The sequence below is a fragment of the Amphiura filiformis genome, chromosome 16, assembly GCF_039555335.1.
Source record: "Amphiura filiformis chromosome 16, Afil_fr2py, whole genome shotgun sequence".
Taxonomy (NCBI): domain Eukaryota; kingdom Metazoa; phylum Echinodermata; class Ophiuroidea; order Amphilepidida; family Amphiuridae; genus Amphiura; species Amphiura filiformis.
The window spans coordinates 9,739,067-9,761,420 of record NC_092643.1 but is presented as its reverse complement, the minus strand read 5'-3'; the positions used below and the strand labels follow the sequence as shown (position 1 = coordinate 9,761,420).

Sequence of the window (22,354 nt, the reverse complement as noted above, 5' to 3'; positions counted from 1 at the left end):
ATTCTGGTTCAATGTTGTTCAATTTTTTTAAATCTTGCTGAATAATGCAAAAATTGGTCTAAAAGGATTCCAAAATCTTAAACACCTTTACCACTTTCGTGGATGAAAATAGTTTGGAATAATTTGGAATAAAACAAACTGTTGAATTTGGTTGGAACATAGACCTATGCAAATGGAATATTTAGCATCATAAGTCATGTATGCATGGGTCAATTACATCACTGGAAATTATTAATGGCAGTTAGTTGGAATCATGGAATTGGTTGAATCTGAATAATATGACAATCACATACTTCGAAAATATAGAATTGCAATAAATTATTTTTTGTAGTAAAATAATGTATTTGAGTGCAATTTGCAAAAAAACGTTTTATTTTATAAATTGGCAATAGGCATATGGGTGGTATATATGCAACTGTATTTTTTCACAGGTCTATTACTCTTTTTCTCATTTTCTGTTATTACATGTATGTTTCTAAACCGATACTGATCCAGTTTAAAGATATTGATCTATCAACATACCGATCTTATAAAGAGTGATCGATGTCACATTGCTATTTTGTACATTATAATAATACAAAGTTCTACATTAGAAGTCTTGAAAGTTTGGCACTTGATGAAGTATGCGATGTTATGCGGCTATACCGTTAGCGACTGAGTTGTCAACGCTTTGCACTTTTGTGACATGATCATTCTATCATAACCCTACTTCTTGGTTTTACACAGTGTACACACTTAGAATCGCAAAAAAGTGTGCTGAACTTCTATGATAACTGAGTAACAAGAACCTGCCAATCAGGATATGGTCGCATGTCATGAATTGGTCATCTTTTGTGTAACATGATTTAAAATGAGAAAAATATCACCAATTTTGATTCAATTCAACACAACTTTTAATGAATACATTTTAGACCATTATAAGTATAGAGGCCTTGCATTCGTTTATCGATTGGCTCCAAACAAAGGATTTGAAGCGGTGTCCTTCACCGTAGTTATGGCGGAGTGCAGTCCATTCAATCAAATGTTGTCATCAACCTATTTGATCGTAGTGCAGGGTTATGTGTGTGAGACGAACTGTCACGGTAGATTGCAATCATGCTTTTGTTGAATGCATTTGAGTACTCCGCCATATTTACGGGATGATACGTCACATGGAAGGCCTCTATATATTTCTGGAAAGCTTATATTACAAGGATGCCAAATCAACAAAGCGTAACATCACAATACAGGGTGGGTGAGAAACCCCATATTTTTCTTTTTCTGAAAGCTATGTAGTTCAAAATAAACACCTCAAAAGAAATAAGTCCCCCTCTGAACATGTCGTCATAACATTGTAAGGTTTCGTTTTGTACTGGTCAACAAAACTAACTTTGAAATAATTATATGACTGTTTACTAAGTGCTGTGTGAAAATGAGAGATTTCCATGACTTTAGGGCTGAATGAGCCTAAATTGAAGGCAAAAACTGCCCTTTTCAAAAGTCACAAAGTAGGCCTATGCTTGTCACAAAAGTTGATTCATGGCTTGTTACTAATGGAAAACTCCATGTGTTTGAGTGCAGTTTAAAATCCTCACCAAGTGAACATTTACTGTAATGTGTATCGATTCTTGATCATTCAGCCATGCAAATCCCCTTGGTGCAGAGTTCAGCACAGTGAGTTGTAAGATGGTCAGTTCCATTCCTTGTCCCAATACGCCTTGCAGTTAACAAGCATAGGCCTACTTTGTGACTTTTGGAAAGGGCACTTTTTGTCTTTAATTTAGGCTCATTCAGCCCTGAAGTCATGGAAATCTCTCATTTTCACACAGCACTTAGTAAACAGTCATATAATTATTTCAAAGTTAGTTTTGTTGGTACAAAACGAAACCTTACGATGTTATGACGACATGTTCAGAGGGGGACTTATTTCTTTTGAGGTGTTTAAATATGGATTCAGAAAGACATTGCATGGGTCCTTCAAACAAATTAAGAAGAAAGAGTTTAGTATCCCTTGCGTTAAACATACAGGGTGGTCAATAATTGTAAAATAATCTCACAATTTTTATGACATTTTTCAATCAAAACTTTTTTCCTCCATTTCTGGCACTAAAACTAATAGCATAATTGAATTCCTCATCAAATTTCCTTAAAAATATGTGTTCTTTTGAATAAGTAGGGTGACTCGGGCAAGAGATAGTCCATTTAGAAATGTTGGAGCATAGTATGCACACTTTGTACAGTAACATATCTGGGAAAACTGTCTTAATTAGCATTTAATTAGGCAATTAATTGGTTACATCTTTTGTTACAGTTGATGTACTATGAGGTAGATCTACAATCCAGGATGATATATGTGCAATTTGAGGTCCATGCTAGTTGTACTTTTCAAGATACAAAGGTTTGAAGTTCGCCATATTTTCACAATTTTGTGTATAACCCTATGGGGCTCTCCGAACCGGCTCTCCGAACCGGCTGCTCCATTGACACATCTTACATATTGAGGTATAAATCTCAAAGTACTTGTCCAATTGACTTGGGGTTTTTTGTATTTGACAAAGAACATAATTATCTACAAAATGACACCAAACTTTCTACAATAGGTATTATACTTTTAAAATAAACCTAACTTGAAGTGTGAAGAAAGCGTTTTCATGTTACGGCTGCTCCATTTGTGGGTGACCTATTTGTGACATGCGACCATATTTGGATTTTTCTAATTCATATGAACATAACTGAATTCATATCAAAAAATTGCTGCCAAATAGAATACTTACTATTCATTTATTCCCAATTTAAAATGTTACACCAGTTGGTAATTTGGTATGTAAATTATTTGTTATTTTGAAATAATTACTGAATACACAATGTATGTTAAATGAAGCAATGCAAGAGGGCAAAAACCTGTTGACATACACATTTTGTGTTCCTAACTTTTACTGCACAATATTGTGTCTGATTTTATGGTCACTTGGTACAAGATTTATGTATTCATCCATTTACATGTACCTGAAACAAATTTTCAATAACTGAAAATATGTCATAATACAGTACTACTACATGGAGACAAAAAAGGGTTGTGTGCAAAAATACATGTTCATGTATCAAACCAAAGATTCTGGGAGAAAGTTGATTTCCAGGATCTATGATTCAATTGACCACAAAGTTAACAGCAGGGTTCACTTGGCTATTTGGTTGGTTCAATACATGTATTTTGCACGTAGAGCTTCTAATCTGGCAGTATATTGATTGGTCTCACTGAGTGTGTCATGTACATGTATGCTCTGAGCCTAGTCTCAGTGTATGCTACAGTGATAGGAGATAAACTGAGGAAGTTATCAGCAGGGTTCACTGGTCCTTTGGTCACTTCAATACACAGGTTTTTGCACGTAGGCATCTAGTCAAACATATTGGAAATGGTCTGCAGTGAGTGCATGCATGTATGCTCGAGTCAATAGAGTGGCAAATTTTCTATTTTTTAAAAAGTCAAATTCCACTTTAGTTTCCTAGAATAGAGAATTTCAACCAGATTCTATAAATGCTGCACCATGAACTATTTTATCAATCAAAATGGCCAATTCACAGTAGAATGCTTTCCTTAAATAAGCTTAATTTTGCATTTTCTGTGTTTCTACTCCAATTCTGTGATTTTTTTCTGTTTTCCATCGTACTTGCCACTTTAATGTATGCAGACAGTGGTCAATTTATCCATTAATTTATAGAAGTCTACAAAATAGGGTACGGTACATTATAGGTAGGTTCCGAGACTGTTTTGTTTTTAAGTGTATTTTCCAATAATTTTTCTAAATGTGCCCAAAAAAAACACTGACATCACTACCTCAAGGAACCCAAATTCATGTATCGAGAAGCAACCCTGAAGTTGGCAGAGCAACAATACTTGGTCTAGACATTAACTAGGAAATGATTACTGTCGATTTTAAGAATAATAGATAAGTTTTTTTAGTATCTATCTACTATCTTGTCATTCACGATGTAGTCCATGAATAGCCTAAGAGTAAGGACACTATTTTGAGGAGTGATTTCAGCAAACAGCTTTGTTTTAATCTGAATAGTGTTCAGTGACCCAAAAGTGTACAGCAGATAAATACAAGGGTGTCCTTATAGCATTTACAGGGAGGCTCCTAAATAGGATTTAGCTCCATGGGACTGTTTAATATTTACAACTGGGGAAGTACAAGTTTTGAGGGGGGAATCAAATTTTTGGGGGGTCTTGAGTGGGAATCCTAAAAGGTTTTAAATGAAGAAAAGCGGAAAACAATGGGGAATCTGACCAATTTGAGTGGACACGTTGTCAATTTTCTTTTGGGTGTCATAACTCCCACTCTCCCCTGGCGTCAATATTGAATCGTCCATAATGACGAAGGTTGAAATGCAGACTTCATGAGATAAAAGAAGACCATTAACCTTCAGGGTCTATCCAAGGCAATGTGGCTATTCCAGTTTAAATCCATACACCCTATGCCATGGAAGACATGATCTAAATCTCTAGATTTCAAATGGAGCCACCAATATGATTCAGGTAACCCCATTTGACATTATGTGTACTTCTGACTATGAAAGTCTTGTCCTTTATTTTAATCAAATATGTTAAATCTGCTTTTGATATATGTGATTAAGCATTGATAAACAATTATCAACATTCATTCATATAATCATACTCTCATTTAAAATAAATTGTGACACGATCTGGTCCATGGGGGCCAAAGGCGGCAAATTTGAAACTGAGAAAAAGGTAAAAATATGGAGTAAAAACAATAAAATACATAAGAAAATAGACATCACAAAACTTCATAACTTTAGAACCAAGTATGCTAAACCTTTGGTGTTTTCAGTAAATGGTAGCCTGGTATACATAATGTAATAATTATAGTACCTCAACTTTCAAAAATGCCTCGTTTGGCCCCCATGGACCATATTGTGTCACAATTTAAATATTTCATGTAGTGGTTTCACAGCTGTATTCTGACCTTTGTTTTAAATAATTCTGTCATTCACAATAATTATGCGCATAGTTGTGGTTCCCTTTAATTTGCATTTGATTCAAGATACTTAGTTGTTTTGAAGGTGCATTTCCATCAATTTCATCTATAGTCTTTTTTATATCACATTTTAATCTGTAGTTTTGTAGTCTCTAGTTTACTACTATTGTTTGTGTGTAGTTTCTATGTTTTGACTGTACCTGTATGTTTTGGTGAATGTCAATCAATTGATTGATTAATTGTAGGGGGTATATGGATTTCAACTGGAATAGCCCTATGAGTTGATAACAGCACACACTATTCCAGTTCTACATGTAGGGTATCTGTAAAGTAAAGGAAATACAATGCTGTCCTTCATTTCATAGAAATTGCTTACTGTGCACACACACATTTATTGATCCATATAGTTCTTGTAGTATTTGGTATCAATAAAATCAGGGACTAATTTCCATAATATACATGGGACTTGACATGACCCACACTATGTATATTATTTTCTTCTTAATGTGCTGTATACTTTGTTTGTATTCAGGATCTATAAAATGTATAAGCAGATTGTTAAATATTGGACTGGCATAAAAGCTTACGAATTTTTAAATCAATTTTGTTAGTATTTTACTAGGACTGTAATAGCAAGATCATTTAGAAATTTTATAAAATTCTGTAAACTAAAACCCTGTGTTGTAGACAAGTTAAAAAATTTGAGAACTGTTAAAATTTTTGGGAAAATATTCTGTACCTAAAGCCAAAATCATCATAATCCAAAGTCATCATCAGCCATTTGATGGAATAAAGTTGTACAAAAGGTGAAAAGGGGTACGGTACTTAAAATGTCACATGAATAATTTCATACATAGGGAGCACTTACTAGGAGAGGGCATTATAATAATTAGTTGAAGACAGTAACATTTTAAGCCCCTACTATTATATTGAAATGATCCACCTAAATCAGAAACTAAAGTATGTTGACCTTGCGAAGGCAAATTACCATGAGCTACATTTAAATGTCAAGTTCATTATCATATCCGTCTTCACGAGACCACAGCATATGTTGCCATAATGAACTGATGAGCAGCGCATCTGATATTCAGAGGCACAGGTTTTTGCACACCAGCCAAACACAGTGAGATGTCAACCTAACATTATTTGGAGTGACTTGCCCCACTACTTACAAATTAACTTGATAATAAAAAAGAAGGCAACCAGAACACCAATTATGTTTATGGTTTTGTTTATATGGTCTGATCAGAGTCGGACTAGAGACATTATTATCTATTTGGCTCATTTTCAACTTCTAGATATTTGCAACGCAATCAGCACTAATTGTATAGTATGGATGATGTATGAAATATATTCACCCACGCATCTATGCACGCACAGAGGTCTGATTGCTGTTATCAGGCATGTCATTCTATAAAGTCATAAAGGCCAATAGATTTTCTAGGCATTATCTACTTAGGGCACAAATGAGAGCCATTTCAGGTATGTGAGAAGCAATAATAAATAAATGGTATGTGGCATAACTACATACTTATCAAGTGACTTCATGAATTTTCACGATAGAAATTCTACTTGTAAATTTATAAATTTTAGAGATCTACAAAAATGATATTGCAAATTTATATTGTAATCGACAGTTCGACACACTGTACATATTCATGACAATTTGTGGTTTTTACATTATAAATATTAGATTTTTGTGGATGTAAACAATATTGATGATGATTGATACACATTTTCAGTCCTTATTTTCTTTACTCACTTTTTAAATTCAGTATCCATTCAAAATATCATTACACTAGCTACTTCTTGCTATCTTTCCTATAATGATATAATATTGGATGGCTGAGCATGATACCATAACATATCGGATGAGTCATAAAAATATCGGACAAGCCAACGGCGAGTTCGATATTTGTATGACGAATCCGATATGTTATGGTATCATGCGAAATAAGCCATCCAATATTATCATTATTAGGCTTTCTTAACTCCTAATAACCCTGAAAACATAATAATGGTTTTAATCGGATACCCACATCCCTAGGATACAGCCTACATGTTCCGGTTTTTCTCTATCTCTAATAAGCCCAATGTTGTGGGAAATAAAATGTAGGTGAAATATAATGACAAATCCATATGTTTCGCCAGGGATTGGTTTCAGTGTTAATAGCAGTTTGGATTTACCTGGGAATCTGTTACATTACAATACATACACCATACTAACTTGCCGCACCAGATAATGCAAAATACTAAGGTAGCTTTGTAAAGCACCAACACAATGGCACCCAAAATTTATTTTGCCTTTTCCCTTCCAAATTAAGAGCAGAAATTATTACTTCAACACACCTTGCCCAACACTACAAGTAACAACACTAAATGTAACACCATCAAACTGTTTTGTTTTGTCTTCTGCACAAAATATTGACAAGCTTAAGCAGGGTTGCCAGCAAAACACCCGCTTCCCCTTGACAGTTCTTTCTTTTCGAACATACCCATAAAATTAAATTATACCAACTTTGATGAAAAGAGACAAAAAAATATAATTTTCTATTATTTCTGTTCAAAATCACAGTAAATTTGCCCAATTCTGAAAAATTTCAGTAAAATTCGCTAAAACTTTTTGAAGAAACATCTTATTTCTGAAGAAACATCCTATTTCTAAAACTGTTTTTTGCAAATGCACCAAAAATCTGCCACACATCCCATACCTATCTTTCCACTAAAAAAACCCTGGCCCCTCTCCCAGATGCAAGCTTTTTCCATGGCCGATACATCATTGACAGTGCTTTTGTGAATTGATAAAGTTGGGAGTTCCTTGAGGGATATGGGTATCAACACAAGCGTATACTTTCATTTATTATGAGTTGAATAATGTAGAAATTTACCACCTCTTTCACCATTTTATGTGCAATAGCATATACATGTATACCACCCATGTGCCTATGCCCTATATAATTTCAAAACAAAATCATTTTCTTCAACAAATCACTGCTGTCTAAAAAAATTTTTAAATCTGCATGAATTTAATTTTGAAAACATCCGTCCTCAATTGAGGTTTTGGTCCAAAAAATTTATCATATTATTTTATGTTGTTTCAATATCTGGAAAATAAAAAGGGTAACTAGGAACATGCAAGCAATACATAAAACTTCAGAGTTGTAAAGAACAATGTCACATACTTTCAAACGCATGATTAAACTTGGGCTTGTCAATATTAACATATTCATCTTATTTAAATTTTCTGCTAAAAGCTTGTTTTTAGTTTATCCTCAACTTAAATTAAATCATGTTCGTTACAACTCTGATTGGAACAAATATTTTGTCACGCATAAAGACATGTCTTTTTCAACCTACCATTTTGTTACTACCCACAGACGCCATGACTTTCCCGTTTGGCGAGAAGCTGCATGAGATAACAGGTTTTTGGTGCTCCCTTAGAGTCTTCACCATGTTACCATCATCCTTCATATCCCAAACCTTCAATGTGTGATCAGCGGAAGCCGAGACCAGCATCAGACTGCCGTCTGGATTGAATGCCATTTCCCGAATCCCATCCTTGTGGTCCATAAGATGAAGCGTTGCATCTACAATGAGAAAACATTTAATGTCCTTTGGCCCACAGATATATATATGTATGTACTTTTATATGTTTTATTTGTTTTGAAATAATATGGGTTTTTTTTGAGGGGGCACAGCAACTCCAGGGTGAAAGAGAAAATCAGGGACATGAATGAATGTTTGGTCAAATGCTTGAAATTTGTGAAAACCCAGCTATCACAATTCAGTAATTGCCTGTTCATGTTCATCAGAATGACTGAAACTAACATCCCTGCACAAATATGTGGTAAATGTACTGTTAAAAAAAAAAAAAAAAACAGGTTTGTCTCAAAGCTCACAAGAAATTTAAAAACAAAATTAATGCGAAATGCGATTTTTTTTTATTTTTTTTTTTTAAATTTTTATTCCCGACTTTTTTCATGGTATTTTGAGAAAAAAGTCTAATTTTCGCCGATTTTTTCTGGAAAAAAATTAAAATTTTTTTTTTTAAATAAAAAAATTTCCAGCATTTCTTTTTTGTCAAATCGATGCGATTTTACAAGCGTCGCCCAAGCTTTGAGACAAACCTTTTTTTTTTTGGCCTTTATTACATAGTACAATGTACTATTAGTACATTTTACCTTCAAAAAATTGGATTAAGTCACATGAAGAATTCGGAGAAAGCAAGTTATAGGTCATACATGTATGTTAACATTTATGTGCTACCTTGATATTTAGCACAAATCTAACACTACTCATCACTGACTTAATCTAATATCATGACCTTATCACAGGTTAAACATCGCATGCCTGAACTTTGAACACTACTACTATAGATGTCTGTCCATTTTATAGAGATAGCCTTGGGTGAAAATTCCGAGTATGTCACACGAACCAGATCACATGAATCACCAATGGGTTATAAATGTTGGCAAAACAACCAATAAACTTACTCCTACAGTGATAGGACATGTACCAACAGTTCCATAGAGCATAAATATAAGCAGCAAGTTCAGCAACCATGGTATTTCAATCTCTAAATTTTGATCACTGCAACCTTGCCCATCACTTATTTTGTTAATTTAGCACAATTGTATAATTTACCAAATGATATCAGATTACTAATTAAGGCGGCAATAACATACCTTTTCCAATATCGTATGTCTTGATCTTCCCCGATTTCAACCCTATGGCTAACATAAGCTTCGTGTTGGAATGATCATACATGCGATACTTCACGTTCGAGGTCCGCAATTTCTTGTGAGGTAAAGACGATCCAAAAGCCAGGGAAAGGACAATGTCACCACACTCAATTGTCTTTGGCTGGATCCACTCCGCTTCTCCATCCGAATACTCTCCGTCAAGCGATCCTCCATCGCAGCTCATCCGCTCATCGTTATCGCTATCTTCCGCTCTGTGATCCTCTTGCTGATGGTCATTGTTATTGTTGTCGGGAACAATGAGGTTGGCTGGGTCTGCGATCCTGAAATGAAAAAGAAAAATCAAGGTTCTATTTTTTGTTGATCTCATATTCATGAGGTACGGGACAGAATTGACTTCAAACTTTGGGATCTCCTATTATAAAACCCATAACTTCCTCTTGAGTGTCATCTTGTCACTTGTCTCAATATTAGAGTTCAAACACCGCTCGGTTTCGCTCCTCTCTGACTTGCTTTTAAGATTAAGATTTACCCCTTCCTTGTACAATCCATATAATTTCAGTGTTTGTTTCTTGCCTTCTATTCCTATCTTCAGTCTTCAATCTTTAACAGTTTTCATTTAAAAAATAAAGAATCAACCTCTGGAATATTTGTACAACAAATTCACAAGGCAAATTCTATATAAAATCCCTGTTAGTACTTACGGGAGATTTTTGAGAGCATTCCATGGTAATATTTGCACTCTGCGATTGCCTGATGACCATGCAAATCTTGATCTATCTGGAGAAAATGCTATTGACCACACAGCATTGACATTGTTACGGCGAGTAAAGGGAACCGCCTGCACCTTTAACTCACACTTTTCAGTAGCTTTTGCTGGAAAACATGAATATATAGATACCAATATAAGAATTACAATTTGATACCTGTACATGTATGACTGCAGCTTTCCATACCATACAATGATTATAGTCAAAATATTAAATTCTCGATCATGAGACTCAGGGAGCCAACTTGGGTGCGCACAGTTATTTGCGTCGATCATACTACGCAAAGACCGGCGCTTACAGCCCAAACACAGCTTTCCCACTCCCATGGTCGTTGCTAGGCAAGGTCAAGGTTCGGTCATGCAGATCGCGCGATCGTGTTATTTTATGAAAAGTATGCTGACGCAGAATCATGATTGAGAATTTGTTATTTTGCCTATAAATTATGAATACCACTTTCAATGATTTGGTCACATTTTGATAACAAATTTTAAATTGACTCAGGAACATGTGTATGTTAGTTTGGTTGGTGTTTGGTTGGTGTTTGGATACATGTATGAATGAGCATGTTCAAAACTGTTTGGTTCTCCATCTTAAATTGGTAAGTGATGACAAAACTAATCGATCAAAATACAAGAACTGAATAAATTAGTAATGCGTTTCTTCTTTCCATTTGGCCTATTAAATTTACAAAGTAACAGTAGATGGATGGCACCATAAATATTGTACATTCTATTTTTTGAACATTTTAAAGAACAACACACCCTGCAAACACTGCCTATAATTTATATTTTAAAAAAACCACAATATTAACAGATGTTGAGATGTTATTCACTATCAAGACACATTTTTTATCTGGCCATAAATCTGGGATCTACATTATGACAAGGTAAATTTCCATTAAAATCTTTGTTTTCTAACATTCGTATGATTTGTCAAAATATGGACAAACTTTTTTTGTAAGTTGCTGGCAAAGAACTGCAAATGCACCTGTCACATGCAACTTTTATTATGTTCACCTTTTACAGGCCTGATGAGGCAACTGATTCTCTAGGCTGTAAACATTTTGAATTAAACCAAACTTAGGTTGAAAAGACCCAAATCCAGTTAGCTAAAAATAGATAACCCTTTAACCTTGTTAGCTGAAATTGAAAATAGCTGACCCTTAAACCTTGTTACTGGTACCGGTACCTAAAAATAGCTAACCCTTTCATGGATCGCATCACCTGATCCCCACACAGTCCCGGCAAATGCAGCTCAATGCTGGTACAAAACAGCACTTGCCATGTCTGTGAATTTGACTTGGGTCAGACAGCTAACTGTAGTAGACCCATGCAGACTATTATAGTATGGGACTGGTAGTGCAAATGGTTGCAATGCTAAAAGTAAGTCCTGTTCAAATTTTCACAAATTATGAATGAACATGCAGATAAGTGATTAGTCCTCCACTAATTAATCAATAACATTCTTTCACCCTCCTACATGTAAAAATAATTTAGAACTAGTCATTCTAACTTATGAAAGGGATGTTGTGGATGATAGGGCCAAACGAAAAACCCGGGGGAGGGGGGGCAGTTAAAACACAAATGACCATACGGGTATGCTCCCCCGGAAAGACCGCCCTTTTTGGATTTCGCAGCTCCGAAAGACCCTTGATTTTGATCATTTCAGCCGTAAAAGACCCCAAAATTACTCATTCCTCAAATTTCTGTTTTTTCCAAATTCCAGGTGATTTTCAACCAAAAAGCCAAGAAAGACCCTGACTTTGACTGTTCGCAGCTCCAAAAGTCCCCATTTTACTTGTTCGCAGCTCCAAAAGACCCCCTTTTACCGGTACGTCGTCAGCTCCCAAAGACCCACCACCTCAAAATTCCAGGGGAACATACCCACCAAAAATTTTTGATTTACTATTTTCATCTTGAATTTATTCTGTACAAAAAAATTGTCTTGCATCAAAGCAGCTCAAGAAAAGATCAATGGGTCAGCCGGCTTGTTGTCAAGTGCATTGATCAGCCAATCAGCGTGATTGTTTATTGCTTTTGCGTTTACGCTCGTGTACGCGATACGCACAGGCACGACCACGGAAGTTATAAAAAAACAACTTTAGCGCACCTAATACCGCCTAAAGTGCTTTACATGAGCGCAGTTTATCGCGCGCCTACTGGCAGCAGCAAGTATTGTTTATAAATTCTCATGTCAATCACCACAAAAAACTAATGCTTCACAATTGATCTACATGTAGTCTATCACAACAAAATGCGATGCAAGAAAACTGCCCATAGATAACACCTGACTGAAGTATGCAAATTGATTCAATTCCCACATAGAAGCATTCTTTTGTGATGCCGATATTGACACATCCATAGAAGCTCCTTGGTCACATCCAAGGGTAGCGCTAGGTCCAAAAGCTCGGGGTCCCTTGGGACCCCGAGCTAACAGAAAAATGCAAAAATGGGGGTCCCTAAAGAAATATCGGGGTCCCAACTATTGTCTAGCCAATTCAATTTACGGTATTTGTGTGATACCATACTATTTTTTTTTGGGGGAGCAGGGGTTTATTAAATATTATTGTATTTTTTTGTTTGTTCTTTCATTCTTTTTTCTTTCTTTACTTTCTTTTCTTTTTTCTTTCTTTTTTTTTTCTTTCTTTTTTTTTCTTTCTTTTTTTTTTCTTTCTTTTTCTTTTTTCTTTCTTTTCTTTTTTCTTTTTTTTTTCTTTTCTTTTTTTCTTTTTTTTCTTTTTTTTTTTTTTCTTCTTTCTTTCTTTTTTTTTTTTTTTAATTTTAATTTTTTATTTCAATCAAATTAGTATAATTACCTAATATTTCCTGCCCGCCACTGCCTGCCCAATAATACTTTTAATACTGCCCTCTATTGTCGGTATTTGCCAGTAAACAATGGCAGCCATAGCCAGAGATCTCGCCGTATTTTCGCGATATCACAGCTGTTTTGCTGTCAAAATTTTCACTCACAAAGCAGTATTACTATGCATAATATTAATTATTGAAGTAAATTAGGCCATAATTTTGTATTTCAGGTGTTCAGTTGCTTCGAAAATGATGTGCATAATGCAAGTTGAGGAAACTTTTGAGCCTAGTTTTATGAAACCTGGATATAGAAAACAACATGTGGGAATTTTTGTTGCGTCTGACGGGGACGCAATAACTCACTGCTTTTGCAATATTCATGCGTGAGATTCGGGTTTTGGTGGGTCCGGGACGCAAAAACGCAGCCTAGCGCGACCCTTGGTCACATCAGCAATCTGTCTCCCAAAATATAAAAAATATGGCATACAAATCTCTGGTAAAAAAAACGTACTTAAGACCATGGAATTCAGTGGATCAGTATGGGATCCTCACACCAAAACTAGGGTCTGTGCAGAATAGAGCATCTCGATTAGTCAAGATTACGAGAGGAAGAGCAGCATTACAAAAATGAAATCAAATCTGGAATGGGAGCCACTAGAAGTGCGCAGGAAGACAGCGCGTCGAGCGCGAGTTACAATCTTCCATCAAGCTCTGCTTGGTCGCCTCGCCATCGCAATGCGAAAGGTTCTGCACCCAGTCCAACGCTCATCACTTTGGGCATTCTAAGTCAGAGATGCCAGTCAGTTTCACTCAAAAAACCTGAAAAGCGGGTGAATGCAGGCCAAAAAGCCCCCAAACAGGCTGAAAATAAATAAAAACGCGGGAATTTGAACTCACAAAAAACCTGAATTCAGGTTAAAACCTGAATTCAGGTTAAAACCTGAAAACTGGCATCTCTGCTACATTGTGTTTGTAAGTACACACAAATTGAAGCTAATCAAACTGTTTAATGTACTCTTTTATACCAAGGACATTGGTAGATTGGAATGAGTTACCCGACAACCATGATAACATAACTTCAATAGAGGAGAAAGAAAAGTTCAAAGCAGAGATATCACAGCAGTCAGCACTATGCAACCAAGAAGTATTAGCAGGGTTCGAAATTTTGGTTGTCCGGTTGCCCGGGACAACTAAAAAAGTCGCCGGACAACCAAAAATACTGATTCGGTTGTCCGCCGGACAACCATAAATCTAGCAAAAGTCACATTTGTAGGCCTACGGACAACCAAAAACTTAGACGGACAACCAGAAATTGTAATCTGGTTGTCCGTGGGACAACCATTTATTTTTCCTAAATTCGATCACTGAGTATTAGTAACCAAACCGTTCTACAGCACCATTCCTGCTAATTAGGCTCCTTGATGGGGTGTTTAGCAGTATTGAACCAGAACCAGAACATGACATGTGCTGGCAATCAAGTCTCACCATCAGCATGTCAAACATGCATACATACCCCAACCAGCCAATCAAAACATTTTATCTGAACCATCAAATGGTCTCCTCGGCCTATATTAGTCTTTGTTACTTCCTTCCTTACTTCCTTATGAACCCCCGAATGGTGTCAAATGAAAGAGAACAAAGTGTTTTGATTTAATTATAATCGCCATTTTACCTCCCTTGCCAAATATTCAAAACTGCTCTCCTAAATAAATGTAAACGCTCCACCACTCTCCTTTAAACTAATATTCCAGGGGAGCTTTTTACCACTCCAGGGGAGTGTTTTAATATTAGAGGAGCCAATATGCAATATTACAATGTGACAGACTGTAGTATCACATCTCTTTTGCAAAATTGCAATAGACTTTTGTACAGAACTGTTCTTGACAGAATTTAAGCTATGGTTACCAAACTTTCAGTGGTGGTAAGCTTTTAATATCCACAGGATTTTTTGGATCAAGTATCTTCTTTTTATGATACCTCGATTACTTTTACGAGCACACAAATCAGTGTCACATTGAAAGTCATTCCCAGCACACAATATGAAAATCAAGTACAGGTAGCCTTAATTTACTGTAAAACACTTTAATTTCGAGGCGATTTTTAGCAAATCGCCGATCCTCGCCATTTTTGCGAATGGTACTTAATTTTGAATCCAGGATTTTATCACATTCCAATTTCAGTAAATGACACAGTAAACACAAGCAGTATTCTACGTCAAGTTTCCAAATTCATGACCAGAAGCTTTTTAAAACTGGTAGGCCTATGGTGCCCATCATTATTGAATTGGGCTGGAATGACTAAATACTGCAATTCTTGTACAATCAGACTGTCATCATAAGATGTACTAAAATAGCCTGTCGATCGGCACACTTGTAAGGAGTCAATCACTTTAACTTACCTATTTTTTCGTGGGTAGTTAACTGGAAACTAGCCATTCGATGAAATCAAATTCAATTGGTCCAAAAATTCAGTTCTTTTCAATCCTGTCAAAAAGCGTCTGACTGGAATGTCTGCAGAAATAAACAAAACAAAAATGTAAATTGATAAATGCTCCTAACCTACAGCACTGTTTTACATTTATATCAGACATTACTTTTGATGGACACTGCATTTTGAGAACATATATCAGCCCCTGTCCACAGAAGGAGTCCAGGTTTGGGAAAAAAAGTATAGGAACTGGGGGCTTATTGTATATAGCTCAGGACTGTAGAATAAGAAGCAACTACAGAACCATTTCCAGATAAGCATCAAAGCATATTGCGCACACACCTGACTTGCCTTTCTCCACAAAGTTGAGCTATACTGTACAAAGTGTGCACGTACATGCTCCGACATTTCTAAATGGTTGCATGTCATGAATTGGTCATCTTTTGTGTAACATGATGTAAAATGAGGAAAATGTCACCAATTTTGATTCAATTCAACACAACTTTTAATGAATACATTTTAGACCATTATAAGTATATATTTCTGGAAAGCTTATATTACAAGGATGCCAAATCAACAAAGCATAACATCATAATACAGGGTGGGTCAGAAATATACAGGGTGGAACAACAACAAAATTAGCATCTTTCTTGTCATGGTGAACCCCATATTTTTCCTTTTCTAAAAGCTATGTAGTTCAAAATAAATATGGAATCAGAAAGACATTGCATGGGTCCTTCAAACAAATTAGAAAGAAAGAGTTTAGTATCCCTTATATTAAACATACAGGGTGGTCAAAAGTTGTAAAATAATTTCACAATTTTTATGACATTTTTCAATCAAAACTTTTTTCCTCCATTTCTGGCACTAAAACTAATAGCATAATTGAATTCCTCATCAAATTTCCTTAAAAATATGTGTTCTTTTGAATAAGCAGGGTGACTCGGGCAAGAGATAATCCATTTAGAAATGTTGGGGCACAGTATGCACACTTTGTACAGTAACATATAGGGAAAACTGTCTTAATTAGCATTTAATTAGGCAATTAATTGGTTACATCTTTTGTTACTGTTGATGTAATATGAGGTAGATCAGCAATCCAAGATGATATATGTGCAATTTGAGGTCCATGCGAGTTGTACTTTTCAAGATACAAAGGTTTGAAGTTTGCCATATTTTCACAATTTTGTGTATAACCCTATGGGGCTCTCCCGAACCGGCTCTCCCGAACCGGCTGCTCCATTGACACATCTTACATATTGAGGTATAAATCTCAAAGTACTTGTCCAATTGACTTGGGTTTTTTTGTATTTGAAAAAGAACATAATTATCTACAAAATGACACCAAACTTTCTACAATAGGTATTATACTTTTAGAATAAACCTAACTTCAAGTGTGAAGAAAGCATTTTCATGTTACGGCTGCTCCATTTTGGGGTGACCTATTTGTGACATGCGACCAAATGGCCTATCTCTTGCCTGCCCTGAGTCACCCTGCTTATTCCAAAGTACACATATTGTTAAGGAAATTTGATGAGGAATTCAATTTGCTATTAGTTTTAGTGCCAGACATGGAGGAAAAAAGTTTTGATTGATAATGTCATACAATTTGTAAAATTATGTCACAATTTTTGACCACTCTGTATGTTTTAAACGCAAGGGATACCAAACTCTTTCTTCCTAATTTGTTGGAAGGGCCCATGCAATGTCTTTCTGAATCCATATTGATTTTGAGTTTCATAGCTTTCAGAAAAAGCAAATATGGGGTTTACCATTGACACGGAAGATGCTAATTTTGTTGATGTTCCACCCTGTACATTTCTTACCCACCCTGTATTATGATATTATACTTTGTTGATTTGGCATCCTTGTAATATAAGCTTTCCAGAAATGTATACTTTTAATGGTCTAAAATGTATTCATTAAAAGTTGTGTTGCAGTGAATCAAAATTGGTGATATTTTTATCATAAAACATAATGTTACACAAAAGATGACCAATTCATGCGACCTCAAACGTCAGAATATGGTACATAACATATTATTTAGCTTTTTATTCATCCATTGATTTAAAAAAAATCAAAGTTTAAAGTGTGTAAATTGATGTGCAAAGTTGCAGAATTACTTTCTTAGGTGTGTGTCACCAATTTCAGTGTTTTTGCTGCAACTGCTCATGACCACATAGACTGCGCTGCATTCCTTTCTTTTTTTTTGGATAAACAATTCATACGTTTCCATGCATGAAACCATTTAAAATCTATGACGAAACACATCACATCTCCAGTGACTGTCCTGCCCAGAGAAAAAAGGACTGCGGTAGTTGGATATGACCTGTGTGACCCACCATATCTTAACACATAGACTCAACCTCTTTCATCTCGAATCTGAGATGAATGTTAATGAAGTAAAAATCAATGTGGGTGGTAAATCTTAACCAATAACAGATAGGCAAGCATACATGTTTATGCATTAGCCCAACCCACTGTGTTCACTGAACCCAACCCACGTGGGGTAGCTCTATTCAGATTTCATTTCAGCTTAACCATCAGCAGATACGTCTTGTGACGTCAAACGTACTATACATTGTATTGGACCTTGTGCAAATAATACGCGCTGGACGGCTATTCAAACGGCTTAATTGGTAAAAACCACAGGATATGTGCATAAACAGCCAAGACTGTATTTTTAATGAGGTAACATCATACCCACTATAGAGTGCATAGTTCATTGTATATTCGAACTACAGTAGACCAGTTTTCTCATGGATATCTGAGCTGTTGAATCAGAACAGGAATGATGACTTTTCCATGGTCAGAGAGATTAATTTAGGGAATGATAAATTAAACTGGTCTACTACAGTAGACTAATGACCACAGAGCGTCATCATGTCATGCCCTTATAAGGGCTGACCCCTGACCGCTTCACATTCTGAATTTATCCGCAGCATGTACAATTTGTTGGGCAATTTCGTTTAGAATCGTAACTATTTTTTATCCTTTTGCATCCTAACGATGTCATGAGGCTATACATGTACATTGTATTTACCCACAAATCCATGCAAATGGTACCAGTTATTTCCGGACCTATTTTCAGAATCGGATGGTGACTTGTGGAATTCCCCCAAATCTTACGAAAGTGAATGATTTCTGGCAACATTGCATGTTTCAAAATACGATTTCTTTCACAAATTTTTTGACCCGGTGAGATTTTTGATACAGGTCTGTAGTGGTACCAGTATTAATCAAAAGTAAATTGGCAAAGAAATATTTTGTTATCGCACAATATATTGCCTTTGTTTATATCTCAATTTCAGTATCAGGCGATATGAAATTGGCAGATTGGGCGACATATTGGCTTTTTATTGCTGGATCGGCGACATCACCAAACCAAGAGACATCGCTCAATAAGCCAACTCGGCATTGGAAGTTTGCAATGCATTGTGGGACAGTTTTTGCAGTTTTAGGACACTTTGCCCTCTGAGGCTCTGACCTATCAGGAAAATTCAGAAAAATTGGATTTTGTGCATACAAAATATTAATTAAAAATGTTTTACAAGAATGAAAACAGACCAGTAAAACATACAATACATACTTATTTTATAAATTAATTATTCAAATATTTTTAATGAAAAAATTATTACAATAATAAATTAATTAATTACGGCAATTTCCTCGATATGTCAGAGGTCTAGTAGTAGGCCCCTATAATCAAATTAAGTAATTCTTGGCCAAACTGGAACAATGTGAACGCTAGTGGCTCCGCGATTAGTTCCAGTAACTGTAACTCGTCATACCTAGATCAGGTCCGTAGTAAGGGTGTGAGCGAGTCCCGGGAATTTGTGTCCCGCCCGATAATCCTTATACCCGGGCAGGAAATTCCCTGCCCGGGTATCCGAAATTAATGTTTTGTGTTTTTAATCTGAAAATTGACACATAGTTTTCATGTCATACTCTATTATTCAAAATGCATTCAAATTCAATGATCCTAGCATTTCCAGAGACACTACAAAACCAAAAAAAACTTTGAAAAAAAAAACCCGCCCGAAAAAATGCGCCGGGTACCGGGCACAAAATTACCCGAAAAATCACCCCTAGTCCGTAGATGTCATTATGTTTATGATGAAGACTGAAGTCTTGCTGGCAGGACTAGCTCCGCGATAAACACACGCGAATATAGCGCATGTTCCAGTTTGGCCAAGAATTGTTGATTACATAGTAGTAAGTGTCCCAAAACTGCTCTCAAGTTACAATGCCGATTGGGCTTAAGGTCCGTTCATACTACCACCGCAATTGCGATGCGTTGCTTTGCGATGCCGATATACAATGTATCAATTACTTTTTGCCGCAACTCAACGCAACTCGTCGCATTTCCAAATTAAAATGTATTTAACTTTGTTGCGATATCGCAGTGTAGTAGCACGTAGTATAGTGCGACAACGCACCGCATCGCATAAGCAACGCGCGCAAATGCGGTGGTAGTATGAAACGGACCTTATATGAACGCTTTCCGTGACTGAATAACGCTGTACACGTTAATAGCACCGACTTTGCAATATCACGGTCGATAGTACGCGCTCATCAAAGGTTTACTGCAAATATTAATTGGATTAAATGCAGTAGGATTCAAACAAAAAAATACATTGTATGCAACTGAGTGTATGTACCGTACTTTCAAGTTCAATGGCACATAGTGACATATTAAGGGGGTACTACACCCCTGGCCAATTTTATGCCTATTTTTGCACTTTTCTCAAAAATTATAGCGCATTTTTTGGTGACAACTAAAATATGTATATTATAGGGGCAAGGTCAATGACTACAACTATAGTATTGCACTGAAAATTCAGCTACTGGATAGCCTACTCAAGGCAAGTAGTTATTGATTTATTGATCAAATAGTGGTTTTCCCTCATTTTTGACTGCAACTCCACAACTGTCATGACTGTTGTCTGTGATGAAATAAAATTTTCAGTGCAGTAGTTGTAGTTCTTGCCCCTATAATATACATATCTTACTTGTCATCAATGCGCTATAATTTGTGAGAAAAATGCAAAAAATAGGCACAAAATTAGGCAGGGGTGTAGTACCCCCTTAAAATAAGGAGGTTGCCAAATTTGGGTTTCAAAATTGACCAAAATGTTTTCAAAAATAGAAAGCCTCCCTGCAGTAATCATTGTAATGCACTGAATGTCATGAATGTTTGGCAACACATCAGTTGCTCAGCCATGCATTGCATCAGCCACCACAGGCACTATGCACTGCCTGTGTCATGGTGTTGTATAATACATGCAATATCAACAACAACAAAAATAATACCACCAACTTATAGAACATTTTACTCCTCAAACCAACAGCCCAATGAAGCCAGACTATGGCTCAAATCAATCACTAAAATCTTCTTCACTAATCGAATATTTCAAAATCATGATTTAAACAGGCATAGTTTCTGCGAACCTGATAATATCAACAGTAAAACTAACTTACCAGACGGCACAATTAATTTTACAAGCTTTGCTCTTTGCGACACAATGGTCGCTCAGTTTGAAGCCGATATTTTTTATTTTTCTCTCGGTGTAAACCAAATCCAGTGAATCACAAGCTTTCCGATATGAAAAACAACAGATTCAACAACAACACAACTGCTAAGTTCCTTTGAAATCAACAAGGAAATAATTCTAGCCTCCAAAACAACTTGCCGGCCGCCGTTCAGTTTCCGGATTTTTCTGAATAATTTTTATGGGTCTTTCTTTGCAATCATCGCGCATGACGAGAAATGTGACGTTGCCTCATTATCATAATAATATACGCACAGTGTTGCTAAATTGTCAACCCAAATTTTCCCAAACTTCAAAGTCGGGTCCACTGAGCTGTACAATAATAACATTATGAGGGGGTAAAATTTCTGAACGGCCCGCAAAAATCGCTTGCCCCCCCCTCTCGGCCTGCCAAAAATCGCTTGCCACACCCACCTTTACACATGCCCTATTTTTGGGATCCCAATTTGCAACAATTTTGTCATGGGGATGGGGCTGTACCAATGAGGTAGAAAGGATAGAGTGCCCTGCTCGCCGAATCTGTGAAGCAGGTTTGGGTCCCTGTTTGGGTGCTGTATAGATCACGAAGTTGAACAAATCATGTATTAAAACGCATTAAATTTCCCTGTATACCATTGTCTTTATCAAAAAATTGCTGAATTATAAAGGCAAACACGCCTGAATCTGGTATTTCATCAGTGTTGCCAGGGTGTTGCCACGCTAAACAACTCTACCACTTTACGAAATTTCGCCTTCAGTCGCCGTTCCTGTAGCGCTGCATGGCAACGGGCGAATGAACTAGATTTAGGAGCGTGCTTGCCTTTATTATTCAGCAATTTTTGATTAAAAATGGTACACAGTAAAGTTGAATATGCTAAAACAAGTAATTTATTTAATTTTATTAATCCATACATGCTAGAGTAAATTCAGTTTCCATTTTAGTTGTATTTGATGCTGATTTTGTTAGGTCCCTTCATTTCATAATGGCTTATTCAGTGTGTGATTGTCAATGAAACGGCAACGTACCAGCTCGAGCTCAGCGATCTATGTTTTTCTACGTCATTGGGTTGTACAATACTGAGACCATTAGGTATTATGGTCTCAGGTGCAATAATTATGTGTACCCCCGGGGTGGTGAATTTTCAA

The 22,354-nt window shown here is 36.2% G+C and overlaps 1 protein-coding gene across 1 annotated transcript in view; it reads right to left on the bottom strand.

Annotated features, from left to right (window-relative positions):
- LOC140135520 (WD repeat and SOCS box-containing protein 1-like) overlaps nt 1-21,411 on the bottom strand; it is a 32,858-nt gene extending 11,447 nt beyond the window's left edge. Inside the window, exons 1-5 of the mRNA XM_072157055.1 lie at nt 21,159-21,411; nt 15,649-15,760; nt 10,381-10,552; nt 9,662-9,999; nt 8,334-8,563 (exon numbers count right to left, since the gene is read on the bottom strand). Of these exons, the coding sequence (XP_072013156.1) occupies nt 8,334-8,563; nt 9,662-9,999; nt 10,381-10,552; nt 15,649-15,685 (777 nt within the window). The 5' untranslated portion in view covers nt 15,686-15,760; nt 21,159-21,411. The remainder of the gene's footprint in view (nt 1-8,333; nt 8,564-9,661; nt 10,000-10,380; nt 10,553-15,648; nt 15,761-21,158) is intronic.
- Nucleotides 21,412-22,354: the final 943 nt, after the last annotated feature.